The sequence below is a fragment of the Nicotiana tomentosiformis genome, chromosome 6 (genome assembly GCF_000390325.3).
Source record: "Nicotiana tomentosiformis chromosome 6, ASM39032v3, whole genome shotgun sequence".
In the NCBI taxonomy this organism is placed as follows: domain Eukaryota; kingdom Viridiplantae; phylum Streptophyta; class Magnoliopsida; order Solanales; family Solanaceae; genus Nicotiana; species Nicotiana tomentosiformis.
In genome coordinates, this window is record NC_090817.1 from 5880313 (window position 1) to 5898505 (window position 18193).

At 35.8% G+C, this 18193-nt stretch overlaps 1 protein-coding gene across 3 annotated transcripts; it reads right to left on the minus strand.

Moving 5' to 3' along the window:
* Positions 1-747: 747 nt before the first annotated feature.
* Positions 748-17115, minus strand: LOC104117264 (uncharacterized). Of its 3 annotated transcripts, none has more exons than XR_001973450.3 (10): positions 16737-17115; positions 5498-5610; positions 5278-5406; positions 4326-4441; positions 3710-3791; positions 2834-2893; positions 2645-2752; positions 2348-2393; positions 1445-1705; positions 748-1117 (listed from the first exon to the last, which is right to left on the minus strand). XR_001973450.3 is itself a non-coding variant. In XM_070177067.1 (9 exons), exons 2-9 carry the CDS (start codon positions 5597-5599, stop codon positions 1497-1499), a joined length of 852 nt encoding a protein of 283 aa, XP_070033168.1. In that variant the 5' UTR covers positions 5600-5610; positions 6586-7138; the 3' UTR covers positions 1335-1496. The 3 variants fall into 3 exon arrangements, 1 of the variants encoding a protein (XP_070033168.1); XR_001973449.3 differs by lacking the exon at positions 16737-17115 and adding an exon at positions 6586-7134; XM_070177067.1 differs by lacking the exons at positions 748-1117; positions 16737-17115 and adding an exon at positions 6586-7138 and having other exon boundaries at positions 1335-1705.
* Between the last annotated feature and the right edge of the window lie 1078 nt (positions 17116-18193).

Below are 18193 nucleotides of genomic sequence, written 5' to 3' on the forward strand. Positions count from 1 at the left end.
AGCAAAAATCTGATTATTTTGTATGTTAGAAGGAAAAAAAGGTAGATTTTATCTGATTATTCTTGAAAGAGGAAGTAGTATGGACTAAAGTAAGATATCTATAACACATGCACTCCAGAAAAATTTAATGGAGGGACAACTACCAAGGCTATCGTCAAGTCTATGACAGTCCAAATTAAATCTAGGTTTGTATGCTAAATGTTTAAGAGTTATTTCTTGGTTTCCTACCTGGTATTTGGTGCTCCCTTTGGGGGTTGACTAATTCAAATTTAAGCTGTAAAGTCCACTATAAGGTTACTTGTCACCCTACGGTAAACTTTGATGTATATTCACTGATAACAATATGAGCTGTGAAGACAAATTTGATAGGCAAATGAATGCTAACTTATATTCAAATGGGAGCTCATGGGGCTGATAATGCTCTACACAATTTTAATGAGACTAATAAAATTGGCTGATAAAGAACATTGGTATTTGCTTTAACTTACAATATGAGAAGTTAAATAATTCCACTACTTTCAGAAATGGCCATATAGATACTTAGCTATATGAATCCTCTGTATCTATTTTGAGAATTAGTCATAATTAGATTTACTACAACATCCCTCCCTTTATCCGAGCTTGGGAGAAGCTCCAACGCACAGTTTCAAAACAACAGAAAGCTTAAAGTTTCAACAAAAGTAGAATCCGTAGAATCCTACAAATTGTCAGTATCTAACCAGGAACCACTTGAATTACATCACAACATGAACAAAAATAGAAGCCTCAATATATATTTAAGAGTATAAGGAAACAATCAATCTTCTCTTGTTCTCTTTCCAGCACGCCATGATCAAGCTATATACATTCGGCAAAACGGTTAAAGATGTTAAGCAACAAAACTTCCCTAGCAGATAAGAGTATACTCCTAATAAATTCTAACAAATACTCTTTTCATTTATTGCACCAAAAATCTGACTACAAAATTTCAATTTTTCCTAATCAAGGCCATACAACAAACAAACAATGAAAAAGCAGCTTGCTCTTAACTCTGTTCCTTGTCATTTCCAAGGTCCCTCTCCGCTGCAGCAGCCATCAACTCATTGAATTTGCCACTCTTTCCCAGCACAATCTCAATCTAAGATTAAAGAATAAGGGTTGTTTGACTTCAGATATGCAGTTCCAATTTTTATGAAGCCCCCCACCCCCAAAAAAAGAACAAGAACAAGAAAAATGAAAGATCAAAATGATCAAAATGGGGGCATAATCCTCAGTAGGATATCTGAATCCATACTAAAGAGGGTCAGTGTCAGCCTTGGAAAAGAAGAATTGGTAATTGTCTTGGAAGTGCATCAACTCACATATATGTAAACATATATAACACTCCTCAAGAAGAGGAATGTTGTTCAAAAACAAGATTTACATATATAAAATAATTTTCAACAGCTTAGTGCTTAGTACGTACCCTTGTAGGTACATTAATCAATCAAAACTCTTATAGTCTCCGATATTGTGAACTAGGAAGACAGCAGACGTTTCTCTTCCTCCTCAAGTCTTTTTAACCATCTAAATCCAAGGTCAGATCCTGCTTTTGCAGCAATTTCAAATTGTTCTCTGGCCAGCTCAATCGGATTAAGCTCAAGATCAACTCCATTCCTCCTCGATATTCTGCTTGAGGACCCCCTCTTCACTAAAAATTTCGTAATTGATTCTGGAAGTTCCACACCTGAATGATGCCACATAAATAGAGAATCTTAATTTGCTGAGAACAAAAAGTCCAATATATACACGACGGGTAGTATATCATCTTGTATCTCTATACTCAAAGAATAATCAGGAATTTCTGTGCACTGGTGATAAGTTCATGATACCTTTTCCTCCACTAGTTCGATTAATGTTTTGTGGTGATCATTGATCAGCATCTTCCACCTTTTTTTATTTTCTTGTTTTCGATTATTCTTCCTTCCAATCTGAGCAAGTCATATTCCCTATTAGCATACCACTCCAACTATGACATCGTGGTCTTTTTCTTTAAACTTGAAATTTTTGCTTTTTAAAATGGTATGTCATTTAGCCTTTGAAAAAAGCTCGTAAGATATTCAATCAACTGTATTGCATCACTTAGCAGAAACTACAACCCACTAAGTAAACAATGAGAGGCAAATATAAGATGAAGCGACACACAGCTAAGTTGATAACAAGAGGGGACAGTCTCACTGTTAGATGTTATAGAATCCTTGTAAGAAGAGCAAGGACAAACTTTTGTTGTTTTTGAATTGTAAATATGGCTTCCACTACTGTCTTTGTGCTGATGATATATACAAATTGTTACCTTTCTCGAAAAAAGACAACTAGAGGGTCAGTCTACCTTGGAGTAGAAGGGATCCATAAGCTATAGCTGCTCCAGCATGACCCTACGTTCAAGCAAAGAAAATTAGGTGGGCTCTTGACTTAGTTGCTAGTAAAACAATCTTCTACAAGATGGAAACAAATTACGCCAATCACAATTTGTCAACACGAATATGCTTTCCAAAATGTACTTTTTCTTTTAAGTTTAATATGAAAATCATTCTTTCACAACAGCATATAATTTGTCATTACATAATTAGACTATATGTACTGATTAATTGTAGTATTCAAAACAAGCAGTGAAAACGCTCTGTACCTTCTCGGATGCTCTATGGAAACACCACAATGCAGAGCCAACATCCTTTTTCATGCAATCCCCAGTAAGATACACAGCACCTAAGAGGTAAAGTGCACCTGGATGCAACTGAAAAAAAGAATTTTCGTAAGAAATTTGGGGCACTCATAAAAGGAAGAATAACTTCAGCTTTGCTAATAAAACACAAACCTGGTCAACAGCTTTCTCCAAGTAGTAAAATGCTTGCTGATCTGATTGCACATACTCGTTCTGCGAATATCATCCAATATTATACAAAAACAGTCAACTTTTACAGAATGTCTTTAAGGCAGAATAAGAGAACAATTCGAAGGAAACTCAATAAGGTAGTTGATTATGCACTCCTAAACCAATAATCTTCTGACGGACATTATGGAGCAAAACGCATATTCTTAAAACACCGAACTTATTAACCTATCAACAGAAGGAAAGTTTGTGAACGACCAAGCTAACAGAATGCTTAACACAGACTTATCTGACATGCTAACACTAATAGAACAGAGGGGTTTCACACAATAATTTCCCACTACTGCAACAGAGTATGTTAAAAGGCTTCAGTTATGTGATTACATTGCCCAACCAAAGAGGAATTGGTAAGCATTGTAAAAGCACATTGAGAAGGTGTCAGCATTACGTTTGCATAATTTCAAATGTAAAATATCTTGAAGAAATATGTCCCTAGCAGACTAGCTCCAAATCAGAACACAATAGATGGATATGCTCATAAGGCTGTGTTCCGAATTGCAGTAATGAAGAACAAAGTAATTAAGAGCAGAGGCCATTGCATGGAATTTGTAGTGCATGTCATTAGAGGAGTAAACAAGTCATACCAAGAAAAGGGAGATCCTCCATGCTAACCTTGTTTCAGAAATCAAAGTGATGTTAGCCAACTTTTGAGTTCTAAACTCAAACTAGTTTGCATAAGCGTTCAGATTATTTGTCACCGAACCAAGAAAGAGTCTTTAACACCATACGAGCTCATAGGTGGTGTAAGGATTAGTCGTTCTACTTGACAAAATTAATATGTTCCAACAAAGAAAACCACACCTCAACTCTTAGACGACAACCTAATTCAAATTGAGCATCTGGATCACCCATCTCTGCAGCTTCCACTAACAAAGCAGCCCCACTGTTATTAAAAATAGGAAGAAATTTTAGCTGTAAGTTTTGACAGTGTATTTCATGAAAAAGTGCTGAAAGAATTGTTCACGTCAATTTAATTACTCCTACATGAAAAAGTGCTGAAGGTACTACTCAAGTCAAACAAGAATTAACAACTCCCTCATCTCATAAGGAAATCATTCAGATAGACTTACGTATTATGCAACTAGTGATCAAACAAACTGAAAATCACTTAAATCAGTTAAGGAACTTTTTTAGAACCTAAATCATATACATGATGGCTTCTTTTCAATCATACAAAAACGAAAAACTTGAAACCTGTTATAGAGAGAATATTGACGTGAAGCTGGATTTATAATACTTATCTTTTTGTCAGAAAAAAAAAAAAGAAAAGGAAAAGCTTGAAACTTTTTAAGTGGATTATAAAGATCTATTTAGTCTTTACTTAAAAGAATGCAACAATAGCACATGAACAATGATAAGTGTCTGCACTTTGCAGATGCCAAATCTTCATTCGTCATACCAAATAGACAAAACTTACACAGCTTTACACGCCCCAGGGACATGGTACTTGAGATGCAGTTTTGAAAGCCAATATCTTGCATGGGTATTTGAGTTGTCTGCTTCCAGAGCCAACTCAAAATTCTCCTTTGCTGTCTAACACATAACCACCCAATGGGAAAATATTTGATAAGTCAAAATTCCAAGAAAAAGAATATTGATGGATAAACTCTACCAAGAAATACATGCTTAAGTATTACTACAAAAAAAAAATCTAACATACATACAAAAAAAGAAATAGATTTAACAAGTGGAAGGTACTTCTCAGTAAATGTTGATTGATATAAGAGAGATGTAATCACGTGAGAGGGAAAGAAGCAAACAAAATATACAATGGTGATATTTTCATTAAGGAATTCGACTATAAACAGGACTGCTGTTGTAATTTAGCTACCAGACCAAAAGTGGCTGCTTCTTCCATTTCCGTGGAATACCCTCGATTCTTCCTTAAAACAGAAAGACTAATTGACATCCTCCATCTTCAAACTCAGAAGACAGCAAAAAGCATAAGTAGGGTGCTTGACAAGGCAAGGATCAGAGGGTTACCTCAAATGCAGCCACATGGGAAGCTAAATTTACTCCTAAAAGATCAATAAATTTACTTAATTGAACCAGCTCTCTTTACAAGCATTAGTAGCAACTAACTTCCATGACTAATTCAAGGGACCGAAGAAAACATTATGACTAATGAGCTACTTTCTTCATGTTGCAATCTCCTAAACAGACGTATGGCAAGGATAACACGCTATTCTAAGGACATAAATATGAAAACTTGACAACAATGTCTCTGGGTGTAACAACACAACACAAAATAAATGGAGATAGTAGCAAGCACTGACAGAAGTAAAAACACAGACACAGACACATTAACTTCGAAAGAACCATAAATAAAAGTAGAGCAACAGTATCGAGCTATTTGCTACTAAACGTACCCTAAGTGAAGGAATGAGACGTTTGTCATTAAGCTCACAATAATCAATTACTCTATCAACTTCCTGCAGAGCATTCCACCCCCTAGCTATGTACTCCATCGCCTTCTTATTTCTGCTGTGCATTCCCCTCTATCACAGAAACAAAAGTCAGCACTAAATGAAACTAGAATGCATATCACCACTGTCCCATAATTGGATTGACGGGATTTGAAAATTTTACCTCTAGATGGAACTGGAAAGGATGACGACAATGCTGTTTAGTGACAGCTGGATGATAACTAAGTTTTTTATAGACAGCCTTTAGAAGGAATGATCTGAACATTATCTTCCTGCCTGCATTAACAACCATAAGGATCTTAGTTTCAACTCATTGAAGAAAGCACAAATACAAGAATCACCATCAAGGGAAATATTTAAAGATATAATTTTAGTACAACATGAATAGAACAGATAAAAAGTGTCTTTAAAAATGTGAATGCACATTAACAATAAATATGAGGGAGAATTTATATCCAGATAGAATGAGAGTCTAGATTTATTTCATTCTCAACCATGCTCAAGTGAGGCACGCCAAAAATATGCACATACATTAAAGGATGGAGATATTTTTTTTCATGTGTCTCTGTGTGTGTGTGTTGGGGGGGGGGGGGGGGGGGATGATGCTACGCTTCATTGATATTTAAACACGCGAAAAGAAGACAAATTACGATGTAATTTCACAAAGGGTTTCATTTCCTAACACATACAAATGACGCGTCAAATGCTCCTTGGTTTTTCATCTTTAGCAATGGGTAGCAGTGGAGCCATAAATTCTAACAAGGGGGTTCAAAAAGCACTACACTAAAGATTTTATTTATGTAAAGGGAAGTTCTATATAAACATAAAATATTTGTTTACCCATATACTTCGTACAATTTTTCGGGCGAAGGGGATTCAATTGAAACTACCAGTCAGCTCTTCATGTTTTAACAAATGAATAACCTCAGACAACCAAAATTCGATATAATAACCCACATTTGTGACTCATCAAAATCTTACAACATAGTAAAATTCTTAAGCCATTTCTTTGGGAGATCCCAAAAACTGAGCTTGCGTGAGCTTCTGTAGAAAGCGTTCTATTTTTGTCGAAAAAAGTTCACTTTTTTTACAAGAAAATTCCAAACTCAGTTTTTCAAATCTTTCAAAAACTCAAAAACTAGTTTTAGAGAAGAACTTCAAAACAAACCCCTTAAATCTGATTTATGAATATACCCCATGTAAATTATTTTCGTAAAAAAAAAAATACATTAAATATTTAAACTCATCTACCTTCTTAGCAACTGAAGCTCGGCCAATAGTGGTCGCTCCGAACTACAAAGAAGACTGATTGCAGCTTTTAGAAAATACTTCCTCTTTGGAATGGACTGAAGAAAAAGTAGGGCAAAGAGCGCCAATTGCCAATTCAGGCAAGGAATCTGCATTTGTTTATTATTTGACAAATTGGGCAATTTGGTATCTGAGCTTCTCCTGTGTTTTTATTTTCTGCTCTCTTCTGTTCTATTGTGATTTCTTTTATGCCTTATTTGGGTGGTTGTTACATATGTTCCATAATGTATCATGTTATGAAATATAGCTCAAAGTAACAATATAGAACAAGGAAAAACAAGCTAAGAGATATAGAGAGAAAGAGAGGAGAGATTCTCATTTCTTCAATTGTGTTTTATTTACTATCTATTACAAGGCCTTTATATAGGCATGAAAAGTGAAGAATGTGGAATGGTCACTGCATAAATATGTCATTGAACATGTCATTAAGCATTTGAGAGGAAGATCATGGGGGAGGTTATGGAGTTACAATCATAACTCCATAAGTATTAGAGTAGTGGGAGTTATGGAGATAATGGAGAAGAGTAGACATCCACCATAATTTAATTTTTCTTATAACACTCCCCCCTTGAATGTCCATAGATAATGTGCCTCGTTAAAACCTTATTAGGAAAAAACCTTATGAAAAAAATATCCTAGTGAAGGAAAAAGAGTACACATGTTTATAAATACGTCTTTTGGTTGCCTCGTTAAAAATCTTGCAAGGAAAACCCAGTGGGACAAAACCTTGTAAGGGAAAAAGAGTATAACGCGTATTAACTCCCCCTGATGAGAGCATCAATTCACATCCTTGAGCCTTCGCATCCCAATCTTGTACACTAGTTTCTTGAAGGTTGACGTCGGTAGAGATTTGGTGAACAAATCAGCTATATTATCACTTGAACGAATCTGTTGCACATTGATATCACCATTCTTTTGAAGATCATGTGTGAAAAATAACTTTGGTGAAATGTGCTTTGTTCCATCTCCTTTTATGAATCCTCCCTTCAATTGAGCTATGCATGATGTATTGTCTTCATACAAATTTGTGAGTAGTTTGTCACACTTCAAACCACATTTGTCTCGAATAAGATGTATTATAGACCTCAACCATACACATTCTCGACTTGCTTCATAAATAACAATTATCTCCTCATGATTAGAAGAAGTAGCCACGATTGATTGCTTAGTCGATCGCCAAGATATGGCAGTGCCTCCACATGTAAACACATAGCCTGTTTGCTCAGATAAATACCCAGCATCGGCATAACCAACAAGATCGGGACTGCAATCATTGCCATAAAATAAGCCCATATTGGTAGTCCCTTTTAGATATTGCAATATGTGTTTGATTCCATTTCAATGTCTCAGAGCTATATCTTGCTAAGACATTAACTGAAAAAGTTATGCCATGCCTTGTTGTGTTAGCAAGATACATTAGTGCACCAATTGCACTAAGATATGGTACTTCAGGACCAAGAAGCTTTTCATTCTTTTCTTGAGGTCGGAACGAATCCTTGTTCATATCAAGTGATCGAACAACCATCAGATTACTTAATGGATGTGCTCCATCCATGTAAAACCGAGACATAATTTTGTCTTTCCGAGATCTTTCATCTCGAATTCCTTCTTTAAATAATCAATTGCTTTTTGGAGTTATGTAGGAGTTCCAATAAGGATTATGTCATCAGCATATACAGTAAGTACAACAAACTTCGATGTTGTTTTCTTTATAAAAACACATGGACAAATGGCATCATTTATATAACCTTCCTTTAATAAATACTCACTAAGGCGATTATACGACATTCTTCCAGATTGCTTCAGACCATACAAAGATCTTTGCAATTTGATTGAAAACATTTCCCGAGACTTTGAATTATGTGCGTCGGGCATTTTAAATCCCTCGGGAATTTTCATATATATTTCATTATCAAGTGATCCATAAAAGTAGGCGGTAACCACATCCATTAAATGCATGTCAAGCTTTTCATGGACAGCAAAACTAATGAGATAACGAAATGTTATTGTATCCATAACAGGTGAATATGTCTCTTCATGAAAATCCTTGTGTAACAAGGCGTGCCTTATATCTTTGTGAAAATCCTTGTGTAACAAGGCGTGCCTTGTATCTTTGTACCTCATTTTTCTCCTTTCTCTTACGTACAAAGACCCATTTATAGCCAACAGGCTTAACGCCATTAGGTGTTTGGACTACATTCCCAAAAACTTCACGTTTCGCAAGTGAATCCAACTCAGATTAGATTGCTTCTTGCCATTTTGGCCAATCACGTCTTTGTCGACATTCTCCAACAGATTGAGGTTCAAGATACTCATTATCTTGCATAATGCTAGATGCAACATTGTATGCAAAGACATAATCCACCACTATATTCAATCGATTCAAATCTATCTCAATATCGATTGAATTTATTGATAGTTCCTTATTTTCTCGAGTCTCGGGCTTATTGATTTCCTCATGAATGGTTAAATCATGGGTTTCTTTATGAGGCTCTTTCGTAGTGTCATCTTGATCTTTATGAGGCACGTGGATCAAGGTCAGACATTGATGGATTTTTCCACAAAATTTCTTGTTTGGTTTCACCAATTTCTCCCCCTAATTTTGGGAAAAGTGTCTCATCGAATCGACAGTATGCAAATCAAGCAGTGAACAAATCCCTCGTTAATGTTTCGAGGTAGCGAATCATGCAAGGCGATTCAAACCCAACATATATTCCTAACCTTCTTTGGGGACCCATTTTGGTGCGATATGGCGGTGCTACAGGCACATATACCGCGCATCCAAAAATTCTTAAATGGGATATATTAGGTTCATAACCCAAAACTAATTGCAACGGGGAATATTTATAATAATTTGTCGGTCTGAGACGAAGTAGCATTGCTGCATGCAAAATGGAATGACCCCAAACAGAAGTGCGTAACCTCGTTTTCATGAGTAACGGTCTTGCTATCAATTGCAGACGTTTAATCAAAGACTCTGCAAGGCCATTTTGAGTGTGAACATGAGCTACAGGATGTTCCACTACTACTCATGTAAAGAACTGTGATTACATGATGTTTATTCACTAGTTATTACGAATATGCAAAAAAAACATTAATCATCTTTAACCACGGATCCATCACCGATCAAGTGGTCTATTTTTCCATCAGGGTGCTCAAAGAAATCTGCCACATCCAAGTGGGTGATGTCAAATTAGCTTCAGGGCCTTTATTTTTTAGAGATGCTTGATAAAGCTCAACCAAAAACCGCAACAATAGCATTCAGCTTCTGAACCCTTTGCCTCTGGCTTCTCATCTTTCCCTTTCCACTTTTGGAAGTTACTTTTCTTTGAGGAATGATTAACACTAGGAAAATTTCTTCCTTGGCCACGGCCACGACCTTCTCCACGCTTAACATAATGGGAAATCACCTCATCCACTTTAGGCAATGGTGTAGACCCAGTGGGTCGATTTTCGTGATTTCTCATAAGCAAGTCGTTGTTTCGTTCAGCCATAAGAAGAAGAGAAATCAACTCAGAGTACTTCTTGAAACCTTTCTCTCGGTACTGCGGTTGGAAGACCATATTGGAGGCATGAAACGTTGTGAATGTTTTTTGAAGCATATCATAGTCACTGATATTATCTTCACAGAGTTTCAATTTAGAAGTAATTCTGAACATCGCAGAATTATATTCAGAAAGAGACTTAAAGTCTTGGAGCCTCAGATGAGCCCAATCATATCGTGCTTGTGGAAGCGTGACCAACTTTAAGTTGTCATATCTTTCCTTTAAACCATTCCACAAAACAAGTGGATCTTTGAATGTGAGATATTCTATTTTCAACCCTCCACCAAGGTGATGGCGCAAGAAAATCAAGGACTTAACACAGTCTTGGGTAGATGCTTTATTTTTATCTTTAATGGTGTCTCCAAGACCCATTGCATCTAAATGGATTTCAGCATCTAACACCCATGTCATATAGTTCTTGCCCGAAATTTCATGTTTCTGAATATAATTCTGCGATGTTCAGAATTATTTTTAAATTGAAACTCTGTGGAGATACTATCAGTGACTATGATATGATTCAAAAAAACATTCACAACGTTTCATGCCTCCAATATGGTCTTGCAACAGCAGTACCGAGAGAAAGGTTTCAAAAAGTACTCTGAGTTGATTTCTCTCCTCCTTGTGGCTGAACGAAACAACGACTTGCTTATGAGAAATCACGAAAATCTACCCACTGGGTCTATACCATTGCCTCCCATTATGCTAAGCGTGGAAAAGGCCGTGGCCCTGTTCATAGCCGTGGCCGTGGCAAAGGAAGAAATTTTCCTGGTGTTAATCATTCCCCAAAGAAAAATAACTTCCAAAAGTGGAAAAGGAAAGATGAGAAGCCAAAGGCAAAGGGTTCAGAAACTGAATATTATCGTTGTGGTTTTTGGTTGAGCTTTATCAAGCATCTCTAAAAAATAAAGGCATTGAAGCTAATTTTGTCTATGACAATGAATTTGACATTACCCACTTGGATGTGGCAGATTTCTTTGAGCACCCTGATGGAAAAATATACCACTTGATCGGTGATGGATCCGTGGTTAAAGATGATTGAGTAGTTTAATTGTTTTTGCATATTCGTAGTAATTAGTGAATAAACATCAAGTAATCACAGTTCTTTACATGAGTAGTGGTCATTCGTATCAATTAGTACTATTTATTTTATTGAATAGTGTTAGTTCGTTTTAATTAAATATAGTTCTAGACTTCTAGTATTCTATAACAGATTTGTCCGCACTTATAATATTTGTGTTCAAGCAAATGGTTTGTCAGCCTATAATATTTGCGTTCAAGCAAATGGTTTTTTTTTTTAAAAAACATACTTGTTGGTAAAATTATTTGACATTATTTGTTTCAAATTGTTTTCTTAAACGTTATTTTTAAACCAAATGAATTGAAATGACTTGCGCCATATTTATAGCTTGCGTCATTAATACACGTAATTAGCTATTTTTCTCTGCACATATATTTAATTCTTAATATATATCCCTTAATTATTTCAACCAACATATAACTTCTATACCTTTGAGTATTTATACTGGTTGGAGAGTTTGACTTGCTATTTGTAGTCATATTCTGAGTTTGCTCGAAATTACATTAAAAAATCATTATTGAATAATTGGTTTAAATTTATTTCTTTCCTTTTTCTCTGAAAGTACTGATATTTATTCATATACTTCTCTTTGTATGTCAAACCATGGGAAGCAAATATGGATATTGTCACAAAGCAAACTTGGATCAAAGTTGAATTGTAAAAATATTTGTTTAATTGATTTATGTACACATACAATATTCAAAGAGAAGAAATATTTCTCTCATTTAAGTATGTGTAAGGCAGATGTTACTACAATTTCTGGTAGTAGTAATCTAATTGAAGGCTCTGAAAGAGCTACTATAACTCTGCCTAGGGGAACAATATTTGTCATAGATAATGCAATGTTCCATGATCTTCTTCTCAAATGCTTAATGACATGTTCAATGACATATTTATGTAGTGACCACTGACCATTCCACTCACTATTTTACAATAGTGATTCTTCACTTTTCATGCCTATATAAAGGCCTTGTAATAGATAGGAAATAAAACACAATTGAAGAAGAAATAAGAATCTTTCATCTCTTTTTCTCTATATCTCTTAGCTTATTTTTCCTTGTTCTATATTATTGCTTTGAGCTATATTTCATAACACGTATCAGCACGAGACTCTACCGTCTCAAGAAGCTCTTTGAGAAGACTAAGGTATAATTTATTTTTTTTTAAATTATGATTGATATTATAAAAAGAAAGTTCGTTGCTCTTGAAATTTCGGGCAAAAACTATATGACATGGGTGTTGGATGCTGATATCCATTTAGATACAATGGGTTTTGGAGACGCCATTAAAGATAAAAATAAAGCATCTATCCAAGACTATGCTAAGGCCTTGATTTTCTTGCGCCATCACCTTGATGAAGGGTTGAAAATAGAATATCTCACGGTCAAAGATTCACTTGTTATGTGGAATGGCTGAAGGGAAAGATATGACAACTTAAAGTTGGTCACTCTTCCACAAACACGATATGATTGGGCTCATATGAGGCTCCAAGGCTTATTGCATCTAAATGGATTTCATCATCCAACACCCATGTCATATAGTTCTTGCCCGAAATTTCAAGGGCAACGAACTTTCTTTTCATAATGTATATATATTTTTTGTTTAAATAAATAGTATCATATAGTATCGAATAGTAATGTTTTGAAAAACTATATATTTTTCGTCATTTTATAATATCATATACCATCAATTTGTAGAATATGCTTACAATATTAATTAAAAAAAATAGAGTACGGATACAGTAATTATTAGAAAGGTGGGGTAAAAAATAAAATGGAATTATAGTAAGAGAAAAATAAGAAAAAAAATAAGATAAGAACGCGACCGCAGAACAAAAGAATTAGTTCAATTCGAATAGGAGAGTTAAAGACCAATACTCATTGCTTCGACATGACTAACGTTGCTTCTTGGCGTATCAGGTTCATTTTTTGGTGTTTCGGGGTTATGCAACACGAATTTATGACTATATCTACTTTTTCATGTGTATTAGTACATGTTGATTTTTCTTAAAAAAAATTGACAGACTCTAATCGGCCTGAAAATTCATAGCAACCAATACTCATAGCTTCGCTATGACTTTCGAGTTTATTTTATGGCGTTTTGAGGTCATGCAACAAGAATTTATAATTATATCCATTTTTTCGTGTATATTAGTACATGTTGAGTTTGAAGAATTTTTTTGACGAACTCTGATTGGACTGAAAATTTGTAGGTCTATAGGGAACGACCTAGTGACTTATACTCATAGTTTCGTCATGGCTTTCGAGTTCATTTTATAGCATTTCGAGGTCATGCAATACAAATTTATGATTATATTCACTTTTTCGTGTGAATTAGCACATAATGATTTTGTAAACAATATTTGACATACTCTGATTAGCCTGAAATTTTAAATTGCTTTACCATGACTTTCGGGTTTATTTTTTTAGTATTTCAGCTTTCAGGGTGATACAACACGAATTTATGACTATATCCATTCCCAGATTTTCGTATGGACCTAAACGCCAAAAATCGAAGAACGGTGAAGCGATGTCCATTGTTCCTCAGGTCGTTTTTTATGGGCCGATAAAATTTTAGGCGATTCGGGTTCGACCGGATGAATGCAGATAGTGTGGGCTATAGCACATGAAAATCATGGCGAGGAACGGTCATGGCAAAGCAATGAATATTGTTCCTTAGGTCGTTTCTTATGGGCCGCACAAATTTTAGTCGATTCGGGTCTGGTCGCCTAGATACATGCAAATAGCACACGAAAATCTGGGAATGACCGTTACTCGTTTTTTTGTGTTTTAGGGCCATAAAACAGAAATTCCGCACCATTTCCAGATTTTCGTGTGCTATAAACTACGCTTTCTGCATGGGCCCTGGCACCCGGACCCGGATCGCCTAAAATTCTGTCGGCCCATAAAAACGACCTAAGGAACAATAGTCACCGCCTCACCATGATCGTTACTCGTTTACTAGATTTTCGTTTGCTATAGCCCACGCCTCTTGCATGGGTCCGAGCATCTGGTCCCGGATCGCCTAAATTTTTTCGGCCCATCAAAAACGACCTAAGGAATAATAGTAACCGCCTCGCCATGACCGTAACTCGTTTTTTGGCGTTTTAGGGCCATAAAACTGGAATGGCGACCGGTGGCCAGATTTTTGTAAGCTATAGCCCACGCCTCCTCCATGAGCCCGGGCGCCCGGACCCGAATCACCTTATATTTTGCTGCCCATCAAAAACGACCTAAGGAACATAAGACCGTTACTCATTTTTTGGCATTTAAGGGCCATAAAACTGGAGTTCCACCCATTTCCTAGATTTTCGTGTCCTATAGCCAACGCCTCCTGCATGGGCCCTGGCGCCGGACCCGGATAGCCTAAAATTTTACCGGCCTATCAAAAACGACCTAAGGAACAATAGTCACCGTCTCGCCATGATTACTATGTTATATTACTATATTGGCGTTTTAGGGTCATAAAATTGGAATTCCGTCCGATTACTATGTTATAGCCCACGCCTCCTGCATGGGCCCGGGTATCACACCTCCTATTCCGAGGAAAGGGCAAAGAAGTTTTTTCAATTTTAAGTGACATTTATTGAAAATTGATTGATTTATTTTATTTAAAGAGTCGCCACTTGGAATAATTATTTACGGCGTCCCAAGTCGCCATTTATTTTAAAATCTCAATTCAAGGAAGTTTGACTCTGGGAAACACAAAAGACCGGGTAAGAAATTATGTTAACCCAGGGAAGGTGTGAGGCACTCCCGGATTCCGTGGTTTTAGCACGGTTGCTCTACTATTAAACTCGGCTTAGTTATTTGATTATTACTTGTTTTAAACCTATTATGCGTGTTTACCTTTTTACCGCTTTTATTTGTACATTTTAATTTATTATGGAGTTTATTGAAAATAAATCGCGATGTCGCGCACTTGTTGGTTTAGTACATATTGCAAATCACACCGCGTGAAACGCTCCCGCGATTCGCAACTTGTGTATTATTATTATCATTATTATTTTGAAGTTGTGAGGTCAAATCACGCGAACGTGCACTTGAATTTAGAGTTATGTATCATAGCTATGCCACGGGAACCGTACCCATATCCACGATAATTTATGATTATTAATCGCGCCTTAAGCAAGCTACGATGTTCATGAGTTATTTTCTTAAGCTAACTGAAATTGTTGCAAGGCCATGAATTATGGAATTATTTGTGGAAGAATTATAAGATTCACATTTACATTAAATTAGTGAAATTGTCAAGCTATCCCTTTGTTTTGAAAATAAAAACGAGTTCTTTATCTTGGTATTCAACCTCTCCGCTGCCCAATTAGCTCTTAATTCAATCAATTCAATGGCTAAATTACTGCAACAATCTAATTAGAAACTAACTAATGCCTAACTCTACGTTCACAACCATACTAAAGGTAAACTAAGGACCAAAGTTAGAGCCACCAATATCTCACACTAATTTCGAAACAGGAAACAAAATGTTGCAAAAGATGTGAGCTTTAAACATAAGAGAATATCAAGTAACATGACTAAATACATGATAAGACATGAAATCAGGCCAACTTCGCACCAAATATGTAGGCATCGAGGAGTAATGGAGGAAAATATCCAATTTTTACCATACAATGATCTTCTAAATTCCTAAATAGCATATAGTACTTTGGTATTAACAAATATTAATCAAATAGAAGCTAATTTCGAATCAGGCAGAAGCTAAGCATCATAAACTAAACTCAAACAACTGAAACAAAATCACTTAAACATTCAACTCTTTAAAACAGGGAACAGATGGCTGGAAATGGACCTGAAACTCATGAAATTCTTCAAGGATTTGATAAAGCAAATTTGTACATAGAGAATTATTCTTCTAGCACCAATGAAACCTTATCAACGAAACCCGAACTAGAGACCTCGTCGTGAACCTCAACGAGCTCAAATTAAGAACTTTGTTGCTAACGGAACTTCAAACCGAAATTGACAACTCGAACGCACTCAACTCGAACTCATTGGTGATCTACGTTGTTGTGCTATATTTTCGGTGTTTGGAGGTGTGTTAACACTGGGATTTGGGGCTGTTTTTGGACAGTTTTTGCAGCTGTTCTTGAGGGAGTTTCAGGTGGTCTTTGTGACTGTTAAAGGCAGGTTTTCCGCTACTTTTCACTGAGCTCTTATGGAGCTTCTTACATGATTAAAAATGGAGGATAATAAGAGTTTCTCCTGAATTTCTTAAATGTTTATATTCAACAGCAGTTATGATAATCTACTGAGGCACTAGCACTTGGCATGAATCAATTCATTACTCAATCAATAAACAAACCATCACAGAATCAATCCGACTTTAGATCTACTGAAAATAGTCTAATCAGGAAGAATTTAGCACAGGAGAACAGAAACGAAGCGGGATTCTATAGAAGACAAAGGAACTAATTCATTATTTGCAAGCAGTAACTCGAATTCAAAGATAAGTACCTGATTGCGCAGGAATCACTCTAAAAATGCCAAATAAAGGCTAAGAAGAAAACGGGATGAAGTTCCACTGCTACCTCAATCGAAATCACAGCAATTCAACACCAAATCACTCCTTGATAACCCAGAAATTACAGAGTAAATCGGTAAATCGAAACAGCTTCGAAATTTCTTTTCACTACAATTTTGAATTTCCAGAACTGAAAAAATGCTCACTCTCCGCTGCTCCTGTTTTTGTTTTTTGGTTTTTTCGAATCTCAGTATGGGAATCGATGTGAGAGTGATATCGATGAGAGAGTGAATCAGTCCGTACGTGTGTGCGCGAATGAAATCTGAAAAGGAGAGGGGATTGGGTCGTGTATTTGGGGTGAAGCTGGGCGGGGAAGTGCGCACATAGTCGCCAATTAGAGATGTGTTTATTTTTTAGACACTGTTTTAAATGTATTTACTCTTTAACCATTACTTAATAAAATTTTACCCGTCGAACAAAAATACACATGTGCTAGACATAGGTATTATGTAAATATTAAAGATATGGTGTCGTTAACTCCATGAATGTTGTGTAAATATTTAGGACAAAGTGTCCTATATTTGCTCCTTCTGCTACTAAACTTTCGGACATCATGTCCTTAACTTTATATGTGCAGTGTAAATGTTAAGGACATTGTGTCCTTAACTTCATGTGTGCAATGTAAATATTAAGGACATAATATCATTAACTTATATTTGCAACTTCGGTTGTTAAACTTTAGGACATCATGTCTTTAATTCATATGTATAGTGTAAATTTTAAGGACATGGTGTCATTAACTTCATGTATGCAATGAGAATGTTAAAGACATAATGTCCTTAACTCGTATTTGCACCTCCTGTTGTTAAACTTTAGGACATCATGTCGTTAACTTCATATGTGCAGTGTAAATGTTAAGGACGTGGTATCCTTAACTTTATATGTTCATTGTAAATGTTAAGGACATAGTGTCCTTAACTTCATGAGTGATGTGTAAATATTAAGAACAAAGTGTCTTATATTTGCACCTTCTGCTGATAAACTTTAGGACATCATGTCCTTAACTTCATATGTACAGTGTAAATGTTAAGGACATGGTGTCTTTAGCTTCATGTGTGTAATGTAAATGTTAAGGACATAATATTATTAACTTGTATTTACAACTTCTGTTATTAAACTTTAGGACATCATGTCCTTAACTTCATATGTGTAGTGTAAATGTTAAGGACGTGGTGTGCTTAACTTTATGTGTGCAATGTAAATGTTAAAGACATAGTGTCCTTAGCTTCATGAGTGATGTGTAAATATTAAGGACATGTTGTCCTTAACTTCATATGTGCAGTGTAAATGTTAATGATATGGTGTCCTTAACTTCATGTGTGCAATGTAAATGTTAAGGACATAGTGTCTTTAACTTCATGAGTGATGTGTAAATATTAAGGACATGGTG